At 32.2% G+C, this 27,848-nt stretch overlaps 2 protein-coding genes and 1 long non-coding RNA gene across 6 annotated transcripts in view; 2 read left to right on the top strand and 1 right to left on the bottom strand.

Annotated features, from left to right (window-relative positions):
* The first annotated feature begins 354 nt into the window (after positions 1 to 354).
* LOC127708993 (uncharacterized) lies at positions 355 to 8,275 on the top strand. The gene is made up of 3 exons (XR_007985452.1): positions 355 to 485; positions 1,081 to 1,237; positions 8,040 to 8,275. It is a non-coding gene; the product is annotated as an uncharacterized LOC127708993 (long non-coding RNA).
* Positions 3,590 to 6,837, bottom strand: LOC127708990 (uncharacterized). The gene is made up of 2 exons (XM_052214244.1): positions 6,506 to 6,837; positions 3,590 to 4,789 (listed from the first exon to the last, which is right to left on the bottom strand). Exons 1-2 carry the CDS (start codon positions 6,588 to 6,590, stop codon positions 4,470 to 4,472), a joined length of 405 nt encoding a protein of 134 aa, XP_052070204.1. The 5' UTR covers positions 6,591 to 6,837; the 3' UTR covers positions 3,590 to 4,469.
* Positions 8,276 to 13,723: 5,448 nt separating the features above from the next.
* The window catches only part of LOC127708967 (serine/threonine-protein phosphatase 6 regulatory ankyrin repeat subunit A-like), a 30,163-nt gene continuing 16,038 nt past the window's right edge, over positions 13,724 to 27,848 (top strand). For 2 of the 4 annotated variants that reach the window (XM_052214194.1, XM_052214197.1), the window contains exons 1-7: positions 13,724 to 13,972; positions 19,989 to 20,026; positions 20,430 to 20,598; positions 22,120 to 22,212; positions 23,390 to 23,488; positions 24,332 to 24,430; positions 26,368 to 26,469. In XM_052214194.1, coding sequence (XP_052070154.1) covers positions 20,572 to 20,598; positions 22,120 to 22,212; positions 23,390 to 23,488; positions 24,332 to 24,430; positions 26,368 to 26,469 — 420 coding nt within the window. In that variant the 5' untranslated portion in view covers positions 13,724 to 13,972; positions 19,989 to 20,026; positions 20,430 to 20,571. The remainder of the gene's footprint in view (positions 13,973 to 19,988; positions 20,027 to 20,429; positions 20,599 to 22,119; positions 22,213 to 23,389; positions 23,489 to 24,331; positions 24,431 to 26,367; positions 26,470 to 27,848) is intronic. The other 2 variants (XM_052214195.1, XM_052214196.1) reach the window with 2 other exon arrangements.

A 27,848-nucleotide genomic window follows, 5' to 3' on the forward strand; every position in this document is an offset into this window, starting at 1 on the left:
AACTCGGCACTGGAACTCGGGTCATATAAGTTAATCTATAGAAACATTTCACATATAATCCGCTCCAATCAATTGTACGCTAAATGTCAGTGTTTTGGCATAATTTGAGCAGAAAATTCGTGAAACTGTAGTCTATAATGTTGTTTTTCAACACACATGTTTACATTCATGGAGGCTGCCATTTTTTCTACCAGACTATATATATAACCGCTGATTTGATTGGATAACTCTATTTCCGGGATTTCCGATCGGCCAATCAGATAGTCGTTATCATTAATACACGGAATGTGTTCAAATTTGAAACTAAAAATATTGTACGAGTATGATTGTCCAGCTGTGGTTACATTAATCATGTTAATAATAATTAAAACTCAACAACCTTCGATAAATAAAGAAATAGACATTAAAGGCAGAACATTTAGGTATGACATTAGCTGTTGAACCAGACGATGTGCTGATGTAGGGCAGACGTACAGCAGATACAGGTAATTTTTAAGAGATTTTACATTTGATTTTTACATCATGAATATTTTTAATTAAAATTAAAAAAAGAGATATACACCCCCTTTAGTTTCATTCATGGGATCTGTTAGTTCACACTTTGAGGATGACCATTTGGTGTTCTGAAAAGGGGGAGGTGGGAATGTTTATCAGGTTTTTGAATAAAAAAAAAAAAGGGTGCAAACGTGTAGGGTGCAAACGGACCTAGGGGGCGAACGTGTAGGGTGCGAACGTGTATTGGGCGCGAACGGACCCGATACCTGGGAATGTAATAATAATTGTATTATTCAATATTGAATTACATTGTGTGCCTTCACAATCAAGGAAAGATGTTTACAGTTTACTACACAATGTCAGGCACATTCAACTTTATTTTGTCATGTTCTGATTTGGATGGACATGCAACACAAAAAATCCCTAAAGGAATTAATATTGTGTTTTAGAGTCTTTATACTTAACTGAAAGAAGCTTCTTAATTATATATGTACATTGTATGATAAATATCAGTAATATATGATGCATACAGGTCATGACCAGAATTAAAAATTATTAATAAAATGTTTTTACATTTTTTTTTAGGTTGTCCATATATTAAAAGGGATTGATCATGGTGAAGGTACAAAGCTGCAAAAATGATGACTGTGCATCGATCAATATCCACTCAATAATATGAAAACACGATGAAAACAAACGAACCAGCAGCAGAAAAGAAATTTGAGTATAAGATTATTGAAAGGTACTTATTGAATTATTTTTTCATCCTTCCCACACTTGAAATAATCAAAGCGCGAAAGCGCTGTAAAGGCAGTTAATTACAGGTTGTGTGTATTTTTAGTCCAGTTATATCATTATCTTGCATAGTACAGTGTACTTATCAGAGGTGGCTTTCAGTATTTAAGATTTAGAGTTCTCTAATGATATTGAACAAGTTTTATGAATGTCATATTCTGAGCACTATATGAAGGCGATTGTTCTCACTTGTTTATGAACTAGTGCATTATGTCCAGTTTGTACCTTTTTTATCTATGTTTATAGTCAAATAAGTTATCAAAGGTACCAGGATTATAATTTAATACGCCAGACGCGTGTTTCGTCTACATAAGACTAACCAGTGACGCTCAGATCAAAATAGTAATAAAGCCAAACAAGTACAAAGTTGAAGAGCATTGAGGACCCAAATTCCAAAAAGTTGTGCCAAATACGGCTAAGGTAGTCTTTTCCTTGGATAAGAAAATCCTTAGTTTTTCGAAAAATTCAAAGTTTTGTAACAGGAAATTTATAAAAATGACCATATAATTGATATTCAAATACTGCTTAAAATAGTTAAGCATTTTCTTTTTAGTAATAAGTAAATGTTATCAACTGTATCTTATTCAACTCTGCAATTGTGGTTTATTACTGGTAAGTATGGATGATAGTTGTTTCATTGGCAATCATAACACATCTCCTTATTTATATAATGATCTATATTCAACGACCTCAGGTACAAAAAAAATGTATGTAACTAAACTATGATGGGAAACCTGTGACTTCTTTCTTTTATATAAACTTTTGATTGGTACCACAGAACTATGTACAAATGTAGAATAAATGAACATTGAAACATGTCAACTCTTTCAATGACAATACTTTTTTTAGAAACTATAACTCCAAGCAAAATTATATTTCCAAGCATAAAGTAATTTATGAATGAAAAAAGGAGTTCTTAATTAAGAAATAAACTGATTCGCTGAGTGAAGCTGGATACACCCGCAGAGGTCGAACCCTGAACAGTTGGGGCAAAAATTGACACAATATTCAAGCTTGATACAGGTCTGAATTTGGATTGTAATTAAATATTTGACATATTATAGTTTCTGAATAAATGTAGTCAAAGAACTTGAAATCGGTTATATGAATTGAATTTATATTCAATAAAAGATTTCTTGCTGTTGTGCAATACACTGTGCTGTTGCGCAATACTTAATAAATCTGTTGCCAGACTATAAACAAATAAAGTTCAATTTCTTCTCAATGTCATATTTGAAATTTATGAAAATCAATAGGGAGATTACATCAATAGCTATAAATAATTCACCAAAGTTTCATGTGAACTGCTTAAAGCATTTTTGAGTTGTTGTCCAAAAACTGGAAAATCCCCCCTTTTTTAATGAATAAAACCCCATAACTCAGAAATGTAAAATCTAAAATTTATAAAATTCTAAAGGGAGCTTACGAATTGATAATTTAGTCTTAGATGCAAGATTTTTTTATCAGTTGTTAGTGGCTTTGAACTTCATTTTTTGTAGCTGTCAGTAACTGCGAGTACTCTCAGATCTGTACTTAGTGTCTTTTTGTTGTTTGGATGTACAACTACCCGACCACGTCCACTTGTATTTGTATTTATCCATCTGATGAGTTAAGCCTCTTTCAACTGATTTTTATAGTTCGTTCTTATATTGTACTGTTACACCACTGTCCCAGGTTAGGGGGAGGGTTGGGATCCCGCTAACATGTTTAAGCCCGCCACATTCTGTATGTACATGTATGTGCCTGTCCCAAAGTCAGGAGCCTGTAAAAGTGTAATTCAGTGGTTGTCGTTTGTTTATGTGTTGCATATTTGTTATATTCGTTCATTTTTTGTACATAAATTAGGCCGTTAGTTTTCTTGTTTGAATTGTTTTACATTGTCATTTTTGGGCCTTTTATAGCTGACTGTGCGGTATGGGCTTTGCTCATTGTTGAAGGCCGTACTGGACCTATAGCTGTTAATTTCTGTGTCATTTGGTCTCTTGTGGAGAGTTGTCTCATTGGCAATCATACCACATCTTCTTTTTTATATTTACATCAACAGATATAAAAAATTCACCAAAGTCAAGGTGAGAGAACAAAACTTAGTTGTAAGATCTCTGAAATTTTTTACACGGTACGAGTTTTTCTCATTGTTGGAGATTGTATGGTGACAGTAACACCTGTAACTGCTTAAACCCATTTCTTATGCACTTTAGTTCAATAAACTCACTGAATATCATACCACATCTCCTTATTTTTATATGCATTACAATTTACATGTGCATGTAATTGTAAATATATATATACCAGAACAAAATTCATTGCGTCACTTTTATTTATGCATCCTTGGCATTGGCACAGTACAAGTTCTAAAATTACACAACATAAAACAACTTAATGTTATTTCAGATGAAAGTTTTGTTTCAGTTCCATTCATAGGATTTATTAGAATTTTGTATGTTTTGCCAAGTCCAATAATTCGCTCTATGTGCACGTGTTAATTGGAGACTTTTCTATCCCGTATAAGAGTTTTGGAACTAATTCTGTTTCATTTTTTGAAAAAAGTTAGCAAACAAATCTTGCACATTTAAACCTTTGTCTGCCATCACACTGTCACCTGGATCACATAATTGAACTATTCTACATCTTTCAACTATTTCATAGTCACTGGTACAACCAACATACAATGTACATGTATGCATTAGAGACATAGTTGACTAAACCACCAGGTGTCGAACATTCAAGAATTTTCAGTGTTTCTGTTTTTATATGATGAAAAGGTTGCCTGAGCTCTATGAGCTTTAGGTTTTATCACGGGATATTCTGGTCTGTCAATAATAATCCAAGTCGTAGGTAACTTTAATTTGAAGTTGGATGGTGAAAAATACCTGACTAAACCACTAGATGGCCAAGTGTTAGCCTCACACCACTGTTTAGACATAAAAACAATCCATGTATACACAACATTCTTAACACTAGATTCAATCTAGAATCTAGACAGTTCAAAGTTGGTTGTATAATGCCTCAATTTCATCAAAGTCATAAAAAAACTGATTTTCAACTGACATCCTATCAATTTGAAAATATATGTATCTCAAAGAATGTGCTGCTGGACCAAATGTGGTCAAAACAAATAAATATTTAGTATACAACTCTAAACCGGTATAAAAATGCATGGCTGTGTCACGTGTCTTCATTTAAAAATTCTCTGCTGAAAACATAGGCATTGATGGTGTTTGCGTAATTCCATCTGTGAAGCTCAACATTAGCTCGGCAGTTGGTGGTGGACAGTCATAAATCCTTTCTGCAGTATGAATGACTTTTTCAGGAAAACCAACTTTACAATCAAAACTTTCCTCTAGATTTCTACTACAATATTCATCAAGTTTAGTTCTTTTGTTTTCACAGAAAACTGCCCTGATTTTTCTTTTTGCGGACGATTCAGTCTCTTGCTTGGTCCAGGAAAATAGGCTGGGAATGGCAGTAGACTTAAGTCTCTGTATGGTGGGTTTGCGCCCTGAAAAAGGTTATAAAACATTAGTTTTTTGATAATTAAATGAACTTCCATTAGCAATAAAATTGAGAATGGAAATGGGGAATGTGTCAAAGAGACAACAACCCGACCATAGAGCAGACAACAGCCGAAGGCCACCAATGGGTCTTCAATGCAGCGAGAAACGTAAATGTATACTTTGTACTACCTGGCGAAATATTAACTAGATTTAATCATTACAATCTGGATAAAACTATGTTTGCCTGATTCAATGTATGTTATGTAAATCCAAAGGACAAACAATGAGAGACTTATGGGTTCGTGTTGCTTAGTCTTTAGTTTTCTATGTTGTGTCATCTGTACTATTATTTGTCTGAATTTCTTTTAATTTTGGCCATGACGTTGTCAGTTTGTTTTCGATCTATGAGTTTGACTGTCCCTCTGGTATCTTTCGTCCCTCTTTTATGCAACAAAGGTACATTGTTTGTACCTAAATAACTATAATATGATCTAATATAGATGAGAGCATGTCATTGTTTTGTTCCTGTTAACATTGTCATTGATATTTTTCAAGAAAGTCTATGTGACAAATGGCTACTCAAATTTCACCCGGAAAAATGTAAATATATGAAAATATGTAATAAATCTAATAGCACTGACCAACCATCAAATTATAGTCTTCTAAACCATCCAATAGCACAAGTTACAGAGGAAAAAGATATAGGAGTCCTTATTGACTCAGAACTCACCTTTGAAAATCACATAAGTGAAAAAGTGAACAAGGCCAACTCTATATTTGCAGTTCTTAGAAGAACATTTAAGTACTTGGGAATTGAGACATTCATGCCATTGTACAAAACCATGGTTAGAACCCACCTAGATTATGCCAGCTCAGTCTGGTCCCCATACAGGAAAAAAGATATCGACAAAATAGAAGGTGTCCAAAGAAGGGTAACAAAACAATTACCAGGTCTCAAAGACATGAGCTACCCAGAGCGACTTAAAAAACTAGGCTTACCAACATTATCGTATAGGAGAATAAGAGGGGATATGATTGAAACTTTCAAAACAATGAATGGATACTACGACAAAGAAGTAAGCTCATTTTTAAGAACGGCAGATGATTCTCAACAAAGATTCAGTAGCAGGACCAACAGTAATAAAGTCATTCATCAAAGATTCAAAACAAATATCCGTAAACACTCTTTCTCTGTTAGAATTGCTAAAACCTGGAACAAATTACCAGATAAAATAACAAAGTCACCATCAATAAATGCATTTAAAAACCGATTAGACAAATTTTGGTCAGACGAAGAGATATACTATAATGACTACAGAGCAGAAATATCCGGAAGTCACGGACAAAACAGTAATAGAAAAACATTAAATTATGAGTCTGGTGAAGAGGAACCTTGAGGGGTCCTGTACTGGAAATCAACTATAAGTAACTATAAGTAAGAGGCATAGCTTATGCATTCCTGTCATTACTACATTAGCATAATTACTGCTAAAATAATTCTCAGTATGATATACCTCTTGTAAGAAATCATTATAATTGTAACAATCACCAAAAAATCTCAAACAGATCACATTGAATCGTAATCCAAAAAATTATGACGTCTTGAATTAACCACCCCCTTTTATTCTAAAACGATAATTGCGGTTGTAAACAGACTTTGGTTTATTCGCATGGCGATTACATATTTAACTATATATTTCAAAAAGAAAATAGAGTTTTACCATGAATAGTTTCCTGCACGTAGTCTTTTTCAGTAAAACGTGCCTTGCAAACAACAGCTGATTGAGATGGACTCCACGATTTCATCGTGTTCTCGTCCAATCTGCGTATGGGCTATGGCGTTGATCCAACTTTTCCTTCTTTTTAAGTCATTTGGAAATGCATGTCCTCCTCTTAAATGACATCCATGTACACAACAACAAGTACTTGGCATCGTTAATTAAAAATACAACTGAAATAGTTGCACAGTGCAGAAACCGGATGTTGAGGAACAGGATCCGCTACCACGGCGCCACCTATTCAGGAACGATAATTTGCTACTTTATATACATGTAACAGCGAAATAACAATAACGTTAGACGGGTTCACGTGCATAAACAGAAATGCGCTTTAAATTGTATAATAAAATTCATGTTCGGTCGACCTTTAATTATTATATCAACGACTGAAATGATTTATAAACATATAGATTGCAGATAACACTCGAAATTAACCCGAGCTCTTTCCACACGGAATTCAAATAATTCTAGTTTGTCAATCGGTTGACTGCTTATAATGCAAAATACAAATATATCAAAAGTTTTTAAAACTAACAAAACACAATGATCGTTTCTCTATTTCCCAATGTAAATGAAATGAAACAAAAAACATTTTATATCGCAATAAGAAGAGGAGAGAATTCAACATTTCCGGATCTACTTGGAGCCTAATGACCCCCCACGTAGATAAGTTGGATATCGCGGAAGGAAGTATTAACCCGGCAACCAGAAAGGCATTAAAGCACTGCCTTTAAAAATACATTAATCATGTTAATCTTTCACATCTATAAGCTGTAAACACATCTCAAAAACATTGATCTGATCATCATGCACAATGGTTAATCATGGCTATTATGTGAACAAAATGAGGTGTCTGGTATGCTTCAACCAGATAGTAAACCAACAACAAACACAACACAAAGGGAAAAGATAATATGAGGCTAAATAAAAATATATGCGTGGTTCCAATTACCTTACCTACCTTTTTTTTTAGTCTTAACAATAGCCTACCCTAAAGATTTTTTTGTCATTTTTCAGTAAGTACTGTTTAAGTCAGAATGTTGCTCCCATAGACATGATGGACTCAATGTAAAAAAAAACCATAAAATAAAAAAAAATCTTACCTACCTACCCTAATTTTGTTTTAAATGTAACTGGAACCACACATACTATTTTATTTGGCTTTGAGAGACACCTGATCCATGAACAATAAAAGTCTATTTTGATAAAAAGAGATGTGTGTTATAAGTCTTAAGAGACAGCAACCCAACAACTATAGCCAAAGATATCTAGAGAACACATAGTCTTCAACAATAGACATACATGTGTCTAAATTGCTCTTAGTGTATAAATGTTGTGAATAAATTACACACAAACACAAATAAAATATGCCAGTAACATATATTTTTGAATAATTGCAGACTGGAGCATGGTATTGTAATGTTATTTTAATTCAAAATTCTATGCATGTTATGATGTATGATTTTTTTTCTTTCAGATTAATCAATGAAGACTTAATGGAACAGGATTGGAATGCAGAAACTTTGGACTTAATTCATGAATAATATCAATGGATGATGAAGAAAACTGACCAAACTGACAAAGTATTTCGTATGCATGTAAACTGGACATTTTTGTTTGTTTAATGCACAATAAACAAATTTGTAAAATTGAAAATTAAAACCATTTGTGAAAGATTTCAAGAGGACCAAAAGTTTCCATGGACTTATGAATGATTTAACCAGAAAAATGATTTACATGTAAAATTAAGTAAATACATCTTTGACTAAAAAATGATAATTTATCAACGTTAACATTTTAAAGAGGTTGATCTTTTCGTTTAAAAGGTCTTAAATGTGGATGATGTATAAACTGTTGTAATTTCTTTAATTGTTGACTTGCATTAAAATGGTTATTGTCTTATTTCAAGTTTTCTTATTAATTCATTCAAAAATAAGCAGTGCATGCAAAATGATATCTAACATTTCAGTGGAATTGTCAATTTCCATTGAAATATCACTGGTTTTCTTTGGTTGATTGTTACAATTTCCAATGGAATTACCACTGGTATCCCAGTAGAAAACAATAAATGTCCAGTGGGAAAACAATGGTATTCCAACGAAGTTTTCACTGGTATTCCAATGGAATTTCCACTGTATTCCACTCGAGTATTCACCGGAATCCCACTGGATATTCCACTGATATCCCAATGGAAAACAATGAATGTCCAATGAAAATCCCGACCAAATTTCCCAGTGGTAATACAGTGGTATTCCAATGGAACTCTGATGAAACTCCACTGGTATTTTCAGTGAAATCCCACTTTACATTTTCAGTAGGGTGGTGCAAGCCTTTCATAATATAGTTGAAATACGTAGACGATATGTATAAAATTAGCATAATAACCGAATTTATAAAATATGAATCTTACCTAATGGAGTAAAGTTCCAGAGTTTAAATAACTTCATCTTAATCTAAATAAATTAGTTAAGACTATGTTGGTTGTTCCATGCATTATATTACCTGCAACACAAACTTAGAAATTAGAAATTAATAAATGAATACTAAGATAATATTTTCATCAATTTTAAAGGGAAAAGTTTTTCAGTATGTGAAAAAGTAATTATAGCAAAAATTCAGAACTCCAAGGTAAATTCAGAAATAGGCAGTCCATAAAACCTGACTCATACCAAACGCTCGACTATAACAACAAAAGGAAGTTTTTTACTCGTCCATAATGGTCAACAATCGCCCAAATAATGAATTCGGTACTACCTGAAAACCCTACCACGACGTTACAATACTATCCAATTCAGACAAAGATGACCACACACGGCACATAACTATACCTACAATACTGTATTCTGTATGTTTTACTTGTTTTCTTATCTGCCTGTCTTAGTAAGTTAGTTAAGTTTACTTGATTTGTACTGCTCCCTCCGCTCATGAAAATTAAACCTAGCTGGAATTTTATATGTAAGGCCTTTTTGAGCTTTGTGGTCCAAACGTTTTATGTATTTTACTTTTGGTCTCGGACATATCTCATTTGTACGATTTTTGGTTAAAAATGTGTTTTTTGAGATGTCAAAAAATAAAATTAAGAAAATTCTTATTTTCATAGAATTTGGTGTTTATGAATTCAGAAACATTGTGTCAAAATTCTGACTCATTTGAATCATTTTTTAAAAAGTTACATGCAATTGAAATTTTAACTCAAAAGAAGTTAATGAATGTGGTGCGTTTCCTTTGTTGTTAAGTATATATAAATAAATAGAATATTCCATATTTGTATCACATATTTGTCCCTCCTATCACAAAAGGCACTTGTAAATTGATTAAATTAATATAGCATGTGTCTTAAATAAGTTAAAGAAGATTTACAGTTTAATTATACTATTAAATATTTTCATTTGTAAAGCGAGTGCATATAATTAAGAAAGTCAAAAAGTGACACTACAATAATATTGATGAAAGGAGTCAGTTTACTTTATATATATATATATATATATATATATATATATCTTTATTCTCACAAACCAAATTACAAAGGTATAGAGATAATTATACATATTTCAATACAATTACATAAATAAATAATGTACGAAAGTAGATAGAGGCATTCACAATTCTTCACCCAGAAAAGTTCAATTTGTTATTGATCTCCTTAATAAGTTTACATAGTTCGTTCAGTTCTGTACATTTTTTAGAATTCATTAAGTCGTAAAACTTCAATGTGTTTGGTCTATTTCTATAGTAAAATGCAATACATTGTTATCTACAGTTATCAAAAGCTGAACAATTAAAAATGTAATGGTATTCATCACCAATTGCATCTGAATTACACAATACACATTTTCTGTTTTCTCTTTCTATGTTTTGCCATCTTCCAGTTTCTATTGGAAATTTGACAAAAGTTACATGCATAATCACGCCTTTGGGGTAAGCGGTGACGAAAATCGTTACCTATTTTCGACACCCAGAACATAGTATTCAACTGCCTGCGATGAAATTCAAAATTTTGACCACATTAATGTTTATGTTTCGAGTTTTAAGTTTAAATATCGTTTTTTTTATATTTTTAGATTAGATGAATTTTGAAATCAATAAATAGGCGAATAAAACAGTTTTTTTGGTACAGATGGTCCAATGTAGAAAGTACTATACTGTTTTCAAACCAAGCGTAAGTACATGAATGCCAATTAAGATTAAGATATCGAAGTATTCCTAACACTAAGGATTTTCTGGCCCGATGTATACATATAGATGACCTCAGCCAGGTTTTGCACAACTTCTTGGAATTTCAGGGGTTCAATGTTCCTCAAAATGAAACTGCCTTCCAGCTATTATGATTAGAGCAACAGCGATGAGTCTTATGTAGACGCGATTTGCGTCGGTCGTAACAAATTATAACCCTTTTATCTGAAGGTAAAACTAGAAAAGCGTCTCAACGCACGAAATAAAGAAAGTGGTTTTTTTTATTTGACGAGGTTTTCAAGCCTGACTGCATCTGAAATTTAAAGCAAAACATTTTTTTTAAATGACAGCCTTTCCCACCGAACACAGTATTATATTATGGTTCATCAAATAAAAGAACAAAATGAAAGAAATCATAAAACACCAAAATATTCTTAAAAGTCTATCGCTAAGAAAATGTATTTATCTTTGAAAATTCAAACGTTGAATGAAAATCATGAATTATTACTGGTTAATCTCTTTCGAAGGTACTAGGCTAAAGAACTAGAAATCAATTTTGCGTGGCATTATTGTATTAATTATCGTACGTGTTCTAAAAAAAATATTTTGGAGCTTTCGTGAGATTCCCTTAGGGTGGTCTTTTTAATTTTTAAGGGCCATCCTCGTTATTAGATGTCCAGTATGATTTTTGACGAGTTATGAAGTTGTGGGGTATACAACTAGGCAAAATGACAAAGAAATGGGCACAAGGTGTAATTATTATGACCCATGGTAAAAGATGTCAAAAACAATCCTATTAAGTTAGAAATCATTAGGACGGTTTAGAAGACCTATAAGGTACTGCCATTAATCTGAAATACACAAAAAGTAAACTGCACATGATGATATTTAAGTGTACAAATTATAAAATCAGTCGACAAAGTGGCTTCAGAAAAGCAGTTTGATTCGTACAAAAGCTTTTACTATGCTCCTCAGCGTGACGAAAGAAATAACTTAAAAACTTTAACAAACCTCGTATGATATACGAAATATTCATTAATTTCCTGTTTTTCAATTTTAAATATGAAACATTAGCACCAGGTTTGAATGATCGATAAAACGTCAACCATTTGGTTGAGATTTGATGGTTTACCAGGCGTGATTATGCATGTAACTTTTGTCAATCAATGATTACTGGACCTTTTCAACAACTCACGACACCGACTAATGACACCTACAGTTTACAGGTAAAATGGAAGGGTCGTCTCAAAAATAGAAATCATTCATGAATAGTATTACGTTTACTGTTATACACTATTTTGATGAAAGAACATATTTCAAACAAATATGAATATCTCTCTCAATCATATAATGTTCTTATTACATGTATTTATAAGACATTTCACAACGTTGAATTTATAAATTTCACATCGTGATCTGCTTTATTTCTTCTTAAAATGTATGATTATGAGTATTTAGATAAGAGAGTCTGTCAACGAAGATTGTACCACATGCCAATAGCGATTAATTCATTTTTGTAATGCTCTTTATGAAATTTTTTATGAAGGAACATTGTAACAGGACTGTCCGTCCGTCCGGTAGAATTTGTGTTTCTCAACCGATCGTCACGTCACGTGGTGTACACATTCAATTTTGGGACGGGTAAAAGCCTATCAATTTCAAAGGTCAAAGGAAAAGGCCACATCGAAATATTTAGTTACAAGGGACTACTCCGCTGCAAGATAAATGTACCATGTTAAAGTTGAGGTGTTCCTCTAATGAATTGGAAACATTAACGGTATCATTTTTTTCTGCGCCAGATGCGAGTTTAGGCAATCAATGTCTCTTCAGTGATGCTCGAAGCCAAAATATTTGAAAATATGTAACAATATTCCACCAATACCTTATATCTCAACAGAGCTTGTTGTCATTGCAGAGTCTTTTTGGACAGTGCCGCACTTCTGATCCAAACAGGACTTTTTGGCCAACAGTTAAGGTAATCCTTTAATAAGTTCTATGGTTGTCATCACGAACTGATTGACCGTTATAGGTTGTCAGTGTCCCGAAAGAAAACATACCTTGTCCCTTTGTCATAGATTCCTTTCCCCGTTCCCGAAAATGACCTTCGTGTGTTGTGCAAGAAATAGTAACTGCTTAACCTTTCCCTTTTCTATAATTTGGTTTTCTACTCTTTTCTATTTTTCCCATGCGTAATTGTTTTTAAATTTTATCTCTGACTATACAAAGGGGAGGTATTGGATCCAATTATACTTGTAAAACACCGCCGCATGTTTTAAGCGCCTGAAACAATTCCTGTTGTCGTGTTGGTCATTGATACGTCTTTGTAACAATAGAATTTTACAATTTGATATTTTGACATTATGGTTCGCCTTCATATTTGATTCCTTGTTAGTCGATCAAAGATCGCTACTTTTTTCTTCTTTTTTTTTGGGGAGGGGGGGGGGGGGGGTAAGATGAGGGTATTTAACCAACATGCAGATCATCAGGTTCAGCATTTGGTTGCTGGGCAGCGACGGCACCGTAAGCCGAAAATTTGAATAAAAGAGTCGAAAAATGATTTGCATTGTCGCTGAATATCGAATTCAAGTTGAACATCAAATTGGCGAATTGGAAAGAAATAAAGTAGTGAGTACATTGAGGCGAAGCCAAAATTTAAAGACATTGTAGAAACACGTGCCGGCCTAGGCAACAGACATAAAACATTGTTTAATTTAACATCTACTACAAAAGTACATGTTGGTTTTTTTTTACAATATCCATCTCGACGTCTAAAAAATGAAATTTCGAAGATGTTGGATAGTTGTCTCATTGGCAATCAATATAACCATATGGGATCAATAATTTTTTTTTTCAATTTAAATTTTGAGACGACCTCTCATGTCTCACCTGTCGTAGTCGTTCTCAACTGTAGGTGAAGACAATTGTTGAAAAGGTCTACAAACAATGCAAAAATACCCACTGTCTATATTTAGCTAAGTAGGTGAACCGTTCATTTCAATAGTAACAGCTCACACCATTCGAATTGTATATACAATGACTTGTAGCTTCGTTCATTTTGAACTTTTAACGTTGATAAAAACTTAATATAGTTTTCAAGTTGGAGTGTATGGAACTATTTTATATCACCCTGTATGATGTTCTTTGTAAGTGTGTAGGCATGTTATTTATAGAAAACGGAAAAACGGTCAAGGAGTTAATCAAACGGACGATTTGTAAATAGTATTTTGTTTTGTTAAGGTAAGTACAAATGGTTACATGAAAATATAGATTTTACAATTTCATTGTGTTTTCAATTTGCCGACTTTGTTTCACTTTCCAAGTCAATACCTAACATATGGTTTAACCTTTTAATTTATGTATTTGTCATGGGAAAAAACCGAGATAAATAATGTACGATTAATTCAAATTTCACTTCAACTTCAAAATATATGCACACAAAAATAAATTACTGTTTTAATACACTAGCAGCTATAGAATGTGCGTGTTTGTTTTAAGTTTCCATTTAGATCTTTCGTTTGTAAATTTTACAATGAGAGACTTCTGGCACTAAACTGAACGATTATGGGATTTGAATGACAACACATAGCTGTTCTTTCAATAAACTTTAGTATTCTAAAGGAATGTCCTTCTTATTCCATTTAATAGAAAGAATAAAAATATATTAAAATACGTAAAACATGTAAAACATGTAACTATTGTCTTCTAAGGAGTAAGGTATTTCTAATTTGTTTGATTATTCAGAAATATAATGCTGTACTTTCAAAATATGATATATTGATGTTTCCAATTTGACCAAATAAATCATGTAAAAATGAATAAGATTCTAGTTCCACTGGTTAATCTCGTGTTAAACGGACATGCGTCCGGTGTACCAAATTATAAACCTGATATCTTTGATGATGTTTTCGTTGTAATATATAACGGGTTATATCAACCTTTTCATTCAACTGAACGGATACAAAACGGTCTGATATTGCTTTTGTGAATAAAAAAATTGTTTGAAATGTACATTTTCGACAATTAAGGAAGAATGATCAACAAAGATACCATCCTGTATATTAGAAATTATTGCTAAAATTATGTTCTGACTGAATATGTAAAAAAATTGTTATTTAATATATAGTTCCATTAACAGAGAAGCGACAACGTTGCATCTATACATATGAGAAATATCTTTAAAACAATACAATTTTTTTAATCGCAAAACTGGGAAACAAAAATGTTTGAAATAGTATATAATAATATTCTTTCATTAATATGTCGCCGAAATATTCCTCCACAGACCAGTTGATTAAAATGTATTAGGTATGGTTAGCTTATATATAATTATTCCGGATACACTCATGATCTATTTTCTATGATGACAAATAATGCATTTAAGATACACACATATATTAGAGGAAGGAAGAGTTATTAATGACGTTGCATTTTCGTACAATGAGCCACTTATCATTTTACACCAGCTGAGGGCAGACATGAGCAATCCTGCTAACAGGATCCTACAAGCACATTCCCATGACCTGATTTACATCTGCCTTTACATTCTTCTAGCTGTAACAATGCTAGAGGGACAAATGTTGGTAAAACAGATACACCAATGGCAACCTTTCAGTATCAAATTTATTGACACATGTCTAATTCTTTTTAAAATGATTTTATTTAACTTTTACGCTAGATAACATAAGCATAATTGCAGTAATTATTTGACTTTTCTTATTCATACATTTCTATGGTACACATAAATGTTATACCACATGCAGTGTTTATTCTAAACAGTCATTTTCATAAAACAAGGACAAAATACATATTACAAAAGCTAGTAAATGAAATTAAAGATTATCAAGGCTATTAAAAAGCAAAAGTAATTCTTTAACGTAAAATAAAAATGTACTTGACCTTTGGCTTAAAGATTGAACAATACAGTACAGGTAACAAATAAACAACCAATGATTAAAGCGTTACAGACAAGTATGATCCATCAACCCGTAAAATGAACCTTTTCAACATGAAATTATGTAATAGTATAGTTTGTTAAAGGTATGTTCATTGTTATATAATACCATAAAAAATGCGTTATGAATTTTTATCTTAAGGAGTAAATAACATAAATAATATCAGAAAAAATAATAGAAAGAAAAGAAACACAGAAAAATATAAATATGAAACGACATCTATGGTCAAATTGATATAAAACAGAAATTTTAGCTTCGTGACCATTCAACTTTCCTAAAAGTATTTAAATTGTTTCTAAATGTGGTTGAAATGGGGATTTCATAGAGTGTTCCAGTTTACGTCTTTGATGAGATTTACATTGATCACGACTACTTTCGAAAGCTGTGCTTGTTTCTGTGTTTGTGGGTTTTCAATTAAGGGAATTTCATTTTTCCATTATTCACGACATCAACGAACTTCGATCGCGATGTAAATTTGATACTGAAAGGTGTAGGCAACAGTAGTATACCGCTGTTCAATAGTCATAATTCGATTAAGCAAAAACAAATCCGCGAAACAAACTAAAACCGAGGGAAACACGTCAACTGTAAGAAGAAAACACCTGGAACAACAGAAACACTAAACTACAACAAAAGCAAACGCCTTGGGCCTATATGGGAGTCTCGGGATGAAACCAGGGCCGATTTGTGTTATAATCTATAAACATTGCATACAATTAAAAACTTAACGAACAAATTTACCATTGATGAGTACAAGGATGACAATAAGGGACACAAGAAAGGAAACGAGGTGAATGTATGTAAGTACGAACCAGTACGAAATGAAGAAAAAGAGTCTATTTCAATCGAGAAATTTTACATGATCATCGATTAAATATGTATCGTGCTAACTTCGCCTTTTTGTTTTTTTACGTTATTATTTGTTTGACATGTTTGAAATACAAATGTATACTGTTTTCCTTATACACGGCAACTTAAAAAACTTCTTCAAAGTTGGCTTTAGATGAAATTTGGCTATTTTTATGTCCCTTGATAATAAAGTAGTATATCTTTTCACATGTCTAAGTCTGATACATCCTTGGCTTCTTGTTTTGGATTATAATAATTCTCATTTTGTGATGAACCACACTGATTCTATCCAAAAAAAAAAACACTGAAGATGATATTTTCAAAATGCTTGACTTTTTGATCGACAATATATTTGTTGAGTTTGGAGGATTGATAATTCAACAGACAGTCAATATTCCAATTGGTACTTATTGTGCACCCCTACTGACCGATTTGTTTTTGTACTCGTATGAAGCAGAATTCATTTAGAACCTTTTAAAAGACAATAAGAAAAAGCACCTTGCGAAATTCTTTAATTTTACTTTCAGATATATTGATGATGTCCTATCACTGAATGGCCAATATTTCAGTTAGTACTTGCATCTCAAATATCCCAGTGAACTTGAAATTAAGGATACAACTGATACTAGAAGGACTGCTTCATACCTTGATCTTTTCCTCAATAATGACACGGATGTACGACTTCAGACTAAAATCTATGACAAACGGGATGATTTCAACTTCCCAATTATCAATTTCCCATTTCTCAGCAGTAACATACCTTCTGCCCCGTCGTATGGTGTTTACATATCTCAATTGATACGTTATGTTCGTGCATGTTCACACTATACGGACTGTATATACATGAGTGTGCTCCTTACGCAGAAACTACTTCAACAGAGTTATGAGGAGGAAATCATAAAAATGACACTCCGTAAATTTTATAGACACCATCACGAATTGGTTGATCTATACGATGTGTCTGTGTCTAAACTAACCAACGACATTTTTACCACGTGTTAGATTGTGGTTTACCATCTGCGTCGTCTGGTCTGCTTAGTACCGAACGTGACCTATATTGCTATACGACGTGTATCGGTATTTATATATCAAGCATTCATGTATTTAGTTATGATGTTTCTTTTGTAAGTCCCGTTGGATATTTTGTTATGTCTTATGTGCGTTGTTGGAGACGACGTGGTTCGGTATTTATATATCCCGCTTTCGGGCATTTTGATTTTACTTTCATATACGTTTGGGTCCGATGGGTCATTTTGTGCTGAGTTGTTGTTTGTTTATTTCGTTTGTCGTTTGAATTCTGTATTTTCGGTACATTTCACATATGTCTTATTTTTCAGTATAGTCGAGTTACTCGTGGTTCGTCTACATGGTTTTTGTTTTATGTTGCTTGTTTTCATGTGCGTTTACTGTTTGGTATTACATGATTTGCCTTATATTGCAGTTATTTTTTTTTTATTTTCTTTATGTATGCAAAAGTTAAGATATAAAATCAGCTACTTCATTTATATGATTTTAAGTTTATACATAAAATAACACCATTACAAACTCAGTCCGAATTTTATATTCTTTTACGTGTCTATAAATAAAATAAATCTATTTTATTTTTAGAAATTTACCTGTAATAATATAAACGTCACAAAAAGTACGTCACTTTTTGTGACGTTGATCCATTCATGTGACGAGCAGTTTATTTTGTTTGTGGTGTCCTGGTGTGCTGTCGTAAATTCATGGGAGGTGTCCGTTGTTATTCTGCGGTTTACATGTTGTAATGTACTATTATATTATTCATTTTCATTTATGTATTTCTCTGTGCTGAGTGTTCTTGCGTTTGTTTGTACTGTATTCCTGTCACGTATTGTTGTCATTTTAGCGGTATTTTTAACCATTGCCATATAAGCGGGAGGTTTGACTAGCCATAAAACCAGGCTCAACCCACCATTTTTTCTTAAAATGTCCTGTACCAAGTCAGGAATATGGCAGTTGTTATCTACAGTCCGTTTCTATGTATGTTGGCGTTTGCTTTTGTTGTTGTTCAGTGTTTCTGTTGTTCTGTTGTTTTCCTCTTATAGTTGATGTGTTTCCCTCGGTTTTAGTTTGTTACCCGGATTTGTTTTCGCTTAATCGAATTATGACTATTGAACAGCGGTATACTATTGTTGCCTTTATTTGTTATGTTTTTTGTTTCAACATTCCTAATGAACTGTTCTTTTAATTTCTTGTACTGTCCGTTGAAAAAATTGTCCATGCATAGGATTATCAGGTAGTTCGTACAAGCACCTGCCCTACTGAACTTATCAATCAGGTAAGGTAAGATAAACGGTAAATCAGTTTTAAAAAATGTAATGAACATAATTTGGTGGCAGTGGAAATGACTATGTTGCGAGAATACACATGGACGATTACTTTGTAAATATAAGATTTAAAGTATAATAGAATATTCTATAAACAACTATCCCGTACGTTTGAGTTACTAAATATAATGAATTACTTGTCTTTATTAACTATCGTCTTTTTATTTTGATTATCATATTTTTGATATAGATTATTGTTGTTCCGATCGTTATAATTAATGTGATGTTATTACACTAAATGAAAAATGCATAACAATGATGAAGAAAGAAGAGAAATGCCTATATCCAAGACCTTACTAAAAAGTAAAAATAACAAAAATACCGAACTCCAAGGAAAATTCAAAACGGAAAGTCCCTTATCAAATGGCAAAATCAAAAGCTCAAACACATCAAACGAATAGAAAACAACTGTCATATTCCTGAATTGGTACAGAAATTTCCTTATGTAGAAAATAGTGGCTTGAACCTGGTTTTATATTTAGCTAAACCTCTCACTTGTATGGCAGTCGCGTAAAATATCCATTATATTGACAAAAATGTGTGAACAAAACAAACAGACATAATAAGTAAAAATGTCAAAAATTAGAGTACAGCAGTCAATATGTGTTATAATCTTAATCACTATAAAAAACAAACAAATATGTCAACAAAGAGAAACAAAATGGCATATAGACAAAGCACATAAGCAAAAATGAAAGACAAGAATACAAAAATGACAATAGCACAATAACACAAAGAAGAAGAATTAAGAAGCATTCTGATAACGATCAGTTTATGACAGTGTTGATTTATAGTCTAAGATATATCCTAGCCTGGTCCGAAGATCATAGTGTTATATATTTAACGTATGTCATAAATGATATTTAATGCACTGATTTTGAAATACTTCTGCTTTACACAGTAACTAAAATAAAATATATCTGATTGATTGAATCAATTCAGTATGAGTACAATAAAATTGTCGTTTTCTTATTTATTCATTCCACACGACAAAATAATAAATATAATACACATATGCATTTTAAACGATTAGAAGTAAATATCATATAACAGATATGATTAGTCACGCAAAGTATTGAATAAACAGTAACCATATTTCAGAAGTATAAAGGGAGTATCATCATTTTACGGCAATATTTGTAAGTAATCAACGATTTTCTTACCACATGCATATTATATAAATAAATATTATCCAATAAAGCAATGATTAGAATAATAAGATTGAATAATGCAAAACTAATTGATACCCATGCACCCGTGAAACTAACCTTTTAAACGTGATATTAATTTTGCTTTAAAGTTGACGTATTACATTCTACATTTCACTCATGTATAGCATAATAAATTTAAATGTTTGGGAGAGAAAAAGACATTTGTATACCGGTATCAAAATGTTTAAAGGAGTGACAAGGAATAAAATAAAGTGGACAAGTTCATAAAGTATTTCGAAATATATCACAGATCATGTATTTTTTATCATTCATTGGTTGTGCGTGAATGATTGTGCTAGTGTAGAAGATATTTTCATTTTACACTTATCAGGAAACTGAGGAGCATATCATCTTTAATATCTATGTTTCTCAAAATAGAATGCTGAGTTCAGAAATTGAGATATGTTGTTTTAATAGCCTACATCGGAAACAAACCAAAAGCAAAAGTATTTCAGAGTAGATAGATAAGAAAAATGGAGAGAAAACAGAAAAGAAACGAGGTAAATTAGACACATGACATTTTGTTTTGATGGGGAAAAGACTTCATGTTGAATTAAGATTCCCCCACATGAATGGATTATTACAACAGTTCTACATATACACTTTAAAAGACAAGTAAGCAGCAAAAGACACCAAAGGGACAATAACAAATCATAAGTCGCAGAAAAACATCAAAATCATTTCGAAAAGAGTAACGACCGTCTCTAAAACATAATACAAAAGACTCAAGACTGAGCAAGACAAACTCCAACAAAAATGAGATACTGGGAGAATCTGTGCACATTATTGTCTATCGTCTTGGAAAGTCAAAATATTTTCCGGAAAAATAGATAGATGTCAATTCACTGTGAAATAAATCAAGTAAACTTTGCATATATAAAACAAAACATCTCCCATATTATAATGCACTCATTTTATTCCTCCAATCACATTCCCTAAATTCCCTAAATTCATAAGATATTAACTGCTGAAGCTTTGCAACCCGACATACTTTAAAATTCGAAATTCAATGCATGACTTTTATATCGGAATTATACTGGGTAGAAAATACAACAACAAAAACATGTCAATCATTGCGATTGTAGTACATGCTGTAATGGAAAAAAAAACTCATTGTTGACGGTCGTTCGGTGACCTACAAAACAAATGTATAGTTGCACACTTCTACGCCATTTGGTCTTTGTTTGAGAGTTGTTTCATTGGCAATCGTACCACCTTTTCTTATTTGTATATCAAATGAAAAAAAACATTAAGTTTTCCAGCAATACAGTCTTACCCTGTAAGATTTTGTCCATGTTCATTGTCAAAGCCTTTACAGGCACAGTGTTGTTCAACTGTTCATTACAATGCTTTATGTGTTTGTTTATAACTATGCAAAACTGCATAACTTATTTACTTTCAAATACCTATTGTCACAAACAATTAAGAGAGACAGCTACACCATTAGCTTATAACATGATATGTTTTTTCAAACTAGTATTTTAGAAAATCTAAGTATAAATTTAATGGGATACTGAGTTTTTCGCAAAAGACATCAATATATTTAATCAACATGTCATCTGTTCTTCTTTAGACATTGTAAATCGGCATGATCTTTAAATCTAGCTACTGACTGTACTGCTGTTCCACATGCATATCCGAGAGTCAATTTGGTCAATTTAACTCAACTAAATCTATAGTCAACGGTTAAATATTTTGAGCATAAAGCTTCAGGTTTCAGTCTCACTCTGTATAACTTCTGAGATAAATCGCATAGTATCTTCACTGGTAAAAATACCTCAAATCCACCGTGACAATACCGAGGTTTTCAGAGAGCTACTATTCTTAAAGACACCAGATGTCCTGGATAATATTTAAAATCTAACACGAAAGCATCCATCTCTATTTCGATTATAACAGGGTTTTGTAGGAGCCGCCAATATTATAATTCGAATGTACCAAGTACATCTGTCCTTGTTGCTTTGAAAATATGCAACCTTTGATTTTCAAATTTGCTTTTTCTTAAATCGATATAATTGCAGAAACTATTGAAGGCAGCAGAAGACGGGGATTTAGAAAGAGTAAAAAATTTAGTTCGGCATGGAGCTGATATAAATTATAAGGACACATTTGGGGTAAGAATATTCATACGATTCTTAAATGTTGATATTTATAATTAATATTGAAATTTTGGCAGTTATTATATCAGTACTGTGCTTCCAATATTTGCTAACGTAGATAATCCTCACTTCATTTAATAATAAATAAAGAAAAAGACTTATCGATTGTCCAAGTCGACTTGTCATGTGGATAACCCATTTAAGACGTCAGATGGTATAATAATTTATCGTCCGTAAGTTTGTCATTTAAAGAGGTATCACGCATTTATTTGACTTTTCAAGGGTGCAGGGGGGCTCTTAGTTCCAGATCACACCATTCGTTCGATGGACGGACTTTCGTTAATGCTTTAATCTTAATAATTACATTTTGATTTTAAATTGATAGTTTCTAAAAAGATTGTTGAAAAACCCAGTTTCAGCTTTCTCAGTCAAGGTTGACTTTAAGATGCTCCTGTGAATTGTGCTGATTCTAAGTTAAACGTTTGATGTAATAGTTACCTGCATAGCTTTTGGTCTAAATTGTAACTTATGACGTCAAGTCAAGTGCGATTAACAGGATGTCGTTACGTTATATTACGTCATTGAAGATGGAAATAAAATGGAATAAATTTGCCATTGCAGAGTCGAAAATTTACCCCTTTCACTGTCTGAAGATATAATGATTTGAAAAATATTCACTGTTTGTTTTTTTCATAGTATGTTTATACGGCACCGGTTGAAAAAAAACCCAATAATTAGTACTTAATGTAGTATTTGTTATTTTTTCAATGATTTCATGACCAGTGTGAAAGAACAATTGATTGTGACTATGTATAGAACATGAACTAGTTATAACAAAATTTGAAAATAATTTTTGTTAGAAGTTTAATTAAGTTATTCGATATTTTCCCACAATATCGTAGAAGATGTAGATCTCAAGGCTCACGTTTAAAAGAAAGGTATGGTAGTGACAAACGAATACCGTTAAAGGTTGATTATTGAAATTTGAACTAAAAACGTAACTATTCAATAATAGTGAAAGTCAGATTATTTGTGATTATCGAACTCTAGTTTCAACTTGAATGCCATTTTATTCTCCTATTAAAAAAAAATCGCAAACTTATGTCAGAAATCATAGAAATACAATTAAATCAAGGTATTTATGTCACATGTATGTAAATATTTGTACATTAATGCATCATTATTCTTAAAGAGTTTTACGGCCCTCCACTGTGCAGCAAAAGAAGGTAATGTAGAGATTATCAACTACCTAGCAGATAATGAAGCAGACATGAACTGCCGCAACAACAGGGTATGCATATGATACAGTAAGACGACAAATGTATGGATACGTTTACATAAAAAAATGATAATGTAAATGGTGTAAACCCTTTATTACTATGCTGATTCTTTCTGGTTATTATTTGGAGTCAGAATGGTTTTTTCTCTCTCTTTCTCTCAATCAACTAAAAATATTCTAAAAACAAGACATACATGAGATCATTTAGACTCAGTGTAGTGTAAATGATATAAAATAAGGAGCTGTGGTATTATTGCCGATAAGACAACTATCTATCAAAGTCCATTTGTGTGATGAAATAGAAACCAAACATATGAGTATTATTAGATCGATTTTAAAACTGATTAATTTAGTTTAAGCAAATGCTGATACTTATGGATTTGGCTATTATTTCTAGGTCCTTGTAAGTCATATAGCTATTCAACTGTTTCGGTTCTTATGCATCCTTGGCTTTCAGATATTTAGCTTTGAGCGTTGCTGATGATGGTAAATCCGGATCTATCTACTTCCTGGTATGCATGAAAACATTGTTTATTACATGCAGCTAAATGTTGTTTTTTTTATCTACAACAATACAATTTCAACCTGTTTCCATAAAGTGCATGTTGGTCTGATAATCGAGGTTTACATGATCTTTTGTAATCAACTTCACCTATCATATAATCATTCCCGAAAATAAATGCAGTTGTGCACCTCACCGTATGTAGATGTTTTTTTTAAGATCCCATCATTCTTCATATATTTCATATATTAAAATGATCATCATAGACTATTCTCTATTATTAAAAAATATTCTGTGCAACCCAACCATTCAGTTTTTGATCCGTTTTTAGTATATTTTATTGTCTCCTATAGGAAAGAACACCTCTTCATTTGTCCGTGTACAAAGGTCAGCTAGAAGCTTCAAAAGTATTGATAAATAGAGGCACTAACGTTAACGCTGTTAACAAATTTGTGAGTTGATTTTAATGCGATAGATCAGATTTTTAAACAAATAAATAGAAATTACCTTTAACATATATTTTTACAAAAAGATTTAGGAATGCTTCCTTGGTAAATTAGATTTATGAATTGCATGAGGTAATTAGAATATTCAAATATAGCTATTTATTTGCTAAGTTGAGCTCTATGCGTTAATGGAAATGACTTTGCAGATAATTCATACTAATGATGTAAGCAATTAAGATTTACTGACGTCACTCCCTCGTATCTCAACACGAGACTTGTATCTCCATTTTTAATTTATAACCTATTATGCTTTACTATTGTCCGTTCGTCCGGTCGCCCAATCAAGCCGGGTAATTTCCATAATTTGCAAGAAAAAATATATTAATATAGCACAAAATGTTTGGCATTATGACGAAAAAGATTAATGATTTTATGAAAATAAAATATTTCAAACAACTAGTAACGTATGACATAATCTAGAGCAAACGCTAGTTGAAAAGTACGACCAATTTCAAAGATTAAAGATAAAGGAACGTAGTTGTTAACGTCATCGCCATTTGGTCTCTTGTGGCGAGTTCTCTTTTTGGCATTCATACCACATCTTCTTGTCTTATATTAAATAAAATGAGTAAAACTAGAATATCAAAACGTTCGGTATAAATAACATAGTAATACCTCCAAAACTGGTATTTATGTTTACAAAACGTAACATGCTTTATGAATGGAAAGAACAGTTAGTAAGTGTTATCCAACATTCCAAATATAAAGAACGATACAAAATCTAAATGTTTTGGAACGTATGATAATGATTACATCGCGCACAAAACGTGATCAGGGATGAACTCCAGCAGGAGTGCTCTAGATAACAAATCATTAAGGAGTCAAATTCATAAAAATGTTTGTTGGAGCACAGATAAAGAAATAAATAGAACACAAAAATTTCGGGTGATTTCAACAACTGTCATACAAGTTGGAGGTTTAGCTAGTTATAACACCAGGTTTAAACCCTCATTTTCTTAGGAAAAATGCTGGTACCAAGTCTAAATATGACAGTTGTTTTCCGTGCACTCCGTTGGTTAATATACAATTATGTCCCGTGCCTGAGAGAGATATGAAGATATGTTCAACCAAGAAAATTTATATTTCACGAGGGCATCGCCCGAGGGAAATATGACCTTTGGAGGGTGAACCAATCTTGTTTTCACCCGAAGCCAAGGGAAATGAATGTTTTATTCCACTGCCTATAATATTTTTTACTTCCTGATTATAAGATATTAATTTACATATGTTTTTCTTATCAGCTTGTTTTTATAACTAAACACGACATAAACAATGATAATCAGTACCGATCAAAAGTTAATTTCTTCTTCTTTGGATCTAAAATAATTTTTAAAACGAAATTATTATACTATTTCTATTAACATAAAAGTTCAATACGTTATAAATATCAACCACGCGTAAGTTTTGTTCAACGTCACGTGGGATAGTCTCAACCAATCAAACGTTGATTTTGCTATCAACAAATGATCAATATTAACATGCAGTGGAATAATAACATTTGATTTTTTTCAGTTTGTATAGACTTCCCCTTTTTGAATTGATATTGGAGTTCAGAATTTTATTTATAGTCTTTTGCTTGACTGATCTACAATCTTAGTTTCCGGATATTTGCATATTAAATGCTATGTTTTGTTTTCTTCTGCCGTCATGCAATTTTGTAATGCTACTTCTATGGCATAAAATGCGAGGACATTGAGGTACATGCGTTTTATTCAGTATTGAACATATTCTAATGAACTGAATGATCATGCAGATATATCATGCATGAGGTAACATTTGAGATGTCAGATTTGTATGTAGGGAAATGACGCATACAGATCCTCATGACATTTTAAAAAGTAACTACCTGCAGTGCTAATTTTTTATTTGTTCCATAATTCTAGGGATGTACTGCATTACATATGGCTGGTTACTGGGTTGAATCGGTCGAGGTATCCAAAATGTTGGTCGAAAATGGAGCTAGTGTAAATCTTAAAGACAATGACGTAAGATCCTTTTCGTATTAGTTCCAAATAGCAAAACTGTGTCTTTTATGTTTCATAAATGACAAGTATCGGTGTCACACTAACACAATGCACGTTGCGTTACCGTAGCATTTGAGTTTACCCAATATCTCTTTTTGATCAGATGTATTAGCTGATGTATCTTAAAATGTAAGAAGGTTCTTTCTTTGGTTTCAAGATTTTATAATGTCTGTTATTGTTTATACATTTCATAAAAAATTGAAAACAACACGTTTAATAATTTATGCGTCCGAAGCGCTTTTCTGGATTAACCTTCATCAGGAACGCTCAAAGCCAAATATTTGAAAGCCGAGGATGTATAAGTACCGAAACAGTTGAAGAGCTATATGACAAAAAATACCAAAAAAAAAAAGCCAAATCCATCTAAGGTCAACTTTGCCTGAGGGAGTTGAAACCTTAGTTTCTTTAAAATTTTAAAATTTATAAACGGACAAATTTCATAACTGGCATATGAATAATACGAGATGAAGGTTATACGTAAATGAGACAATAACTCTTCGACACAAATATTTAATAAGACGGATCGCAATTGTCTTAAACAATATACAGTTTTCGTTATGATACTTGGTGTACTCCAAAATATAAACCATGAAACTCTTATCAATGTTTCGCCATAGAACACAATATTTCCAAATAACAAAGCAAAAAACCAAAACATTTAAAAAAGACAACAACCTAGTGCGTTTTTTAGTGTGACAAGGCAAATGAACATGGATAAAAAAAACTGCTTTTTTAGATCTCAATCATCCTTCTTTTTAATCGTGCTCAGTTGACCACTGGTACATGGTACATGGTAAACTTACCACAAAAATAAAAGAGAAACAGTAATACCGTACTAACGGTATAATAGATAACAAAATCACAACAAACAAACACAACATAAATAAGCAAAAGCTTCTATGAGAAAGCTGATTGTTACCGAAGGCATGCCAATGTGCTAAATATGCAAAAAGCAAATCACACATAATCAGCACAGGAAGACATGACCTTGTGCAATGCCTGCACATAATTGCAATGCTAGAAAGGAAATGGATCATAACAGTCGTGTTTCAAATTATAAATTAACGAATTAGTGGTATACAAAAATACTAGACTTAACGTTGGACCGATAACAGAATATTTATAAACTTAATCTAAAGGTAAAATGTGCAAAATAAAGGATTCAAATGGTATGTTTAACAATTGCAAGCTTTTAAAATGACATTAATGTAGTAGTTTGATGTGGAATACCTCTTTTTATTCAGTTACTGCTGTTGGAACTATACTTCCATCATAATTTTGTATTTTTAAGAAAAAATTTTTTTAAAATGAATACATATTATGTCCAATGAAATATGCAA

Source organism: Mytilus californianus, unplaced genomic scaffold (genome assembly GCF_021869535.1).
Source record: "Mytilus californianus isolate M0D057914Y unplaced genomic scaffold, xbMytCali1.0.p SCAF_7, whole genome shotgun sequence".
Lineage (NCBI taxonomy): Eukaryota > Metazoa > Mollusca > Bivalvia > Mytilida > Mytilidae > Mytilus > Mytilus californianus.

Bases quoted from the DNA above. Each gene is read 5' to 3' on its own strand.
- LOC127708990 (XM_052214244.1), bottom strand. From the start codon at position 6,590: ATGAAATCGTGGAGTCCATCTCAATCAGCTGTTGTTTGCAAGGCACGT. The intron at 4,790-6,505 runs GTAAAACTCTAT...AACCTTTTTCAG, and splicing joins CGTGCAGGAAACTATTCATG to GGCGCAAACCCACCATACAG.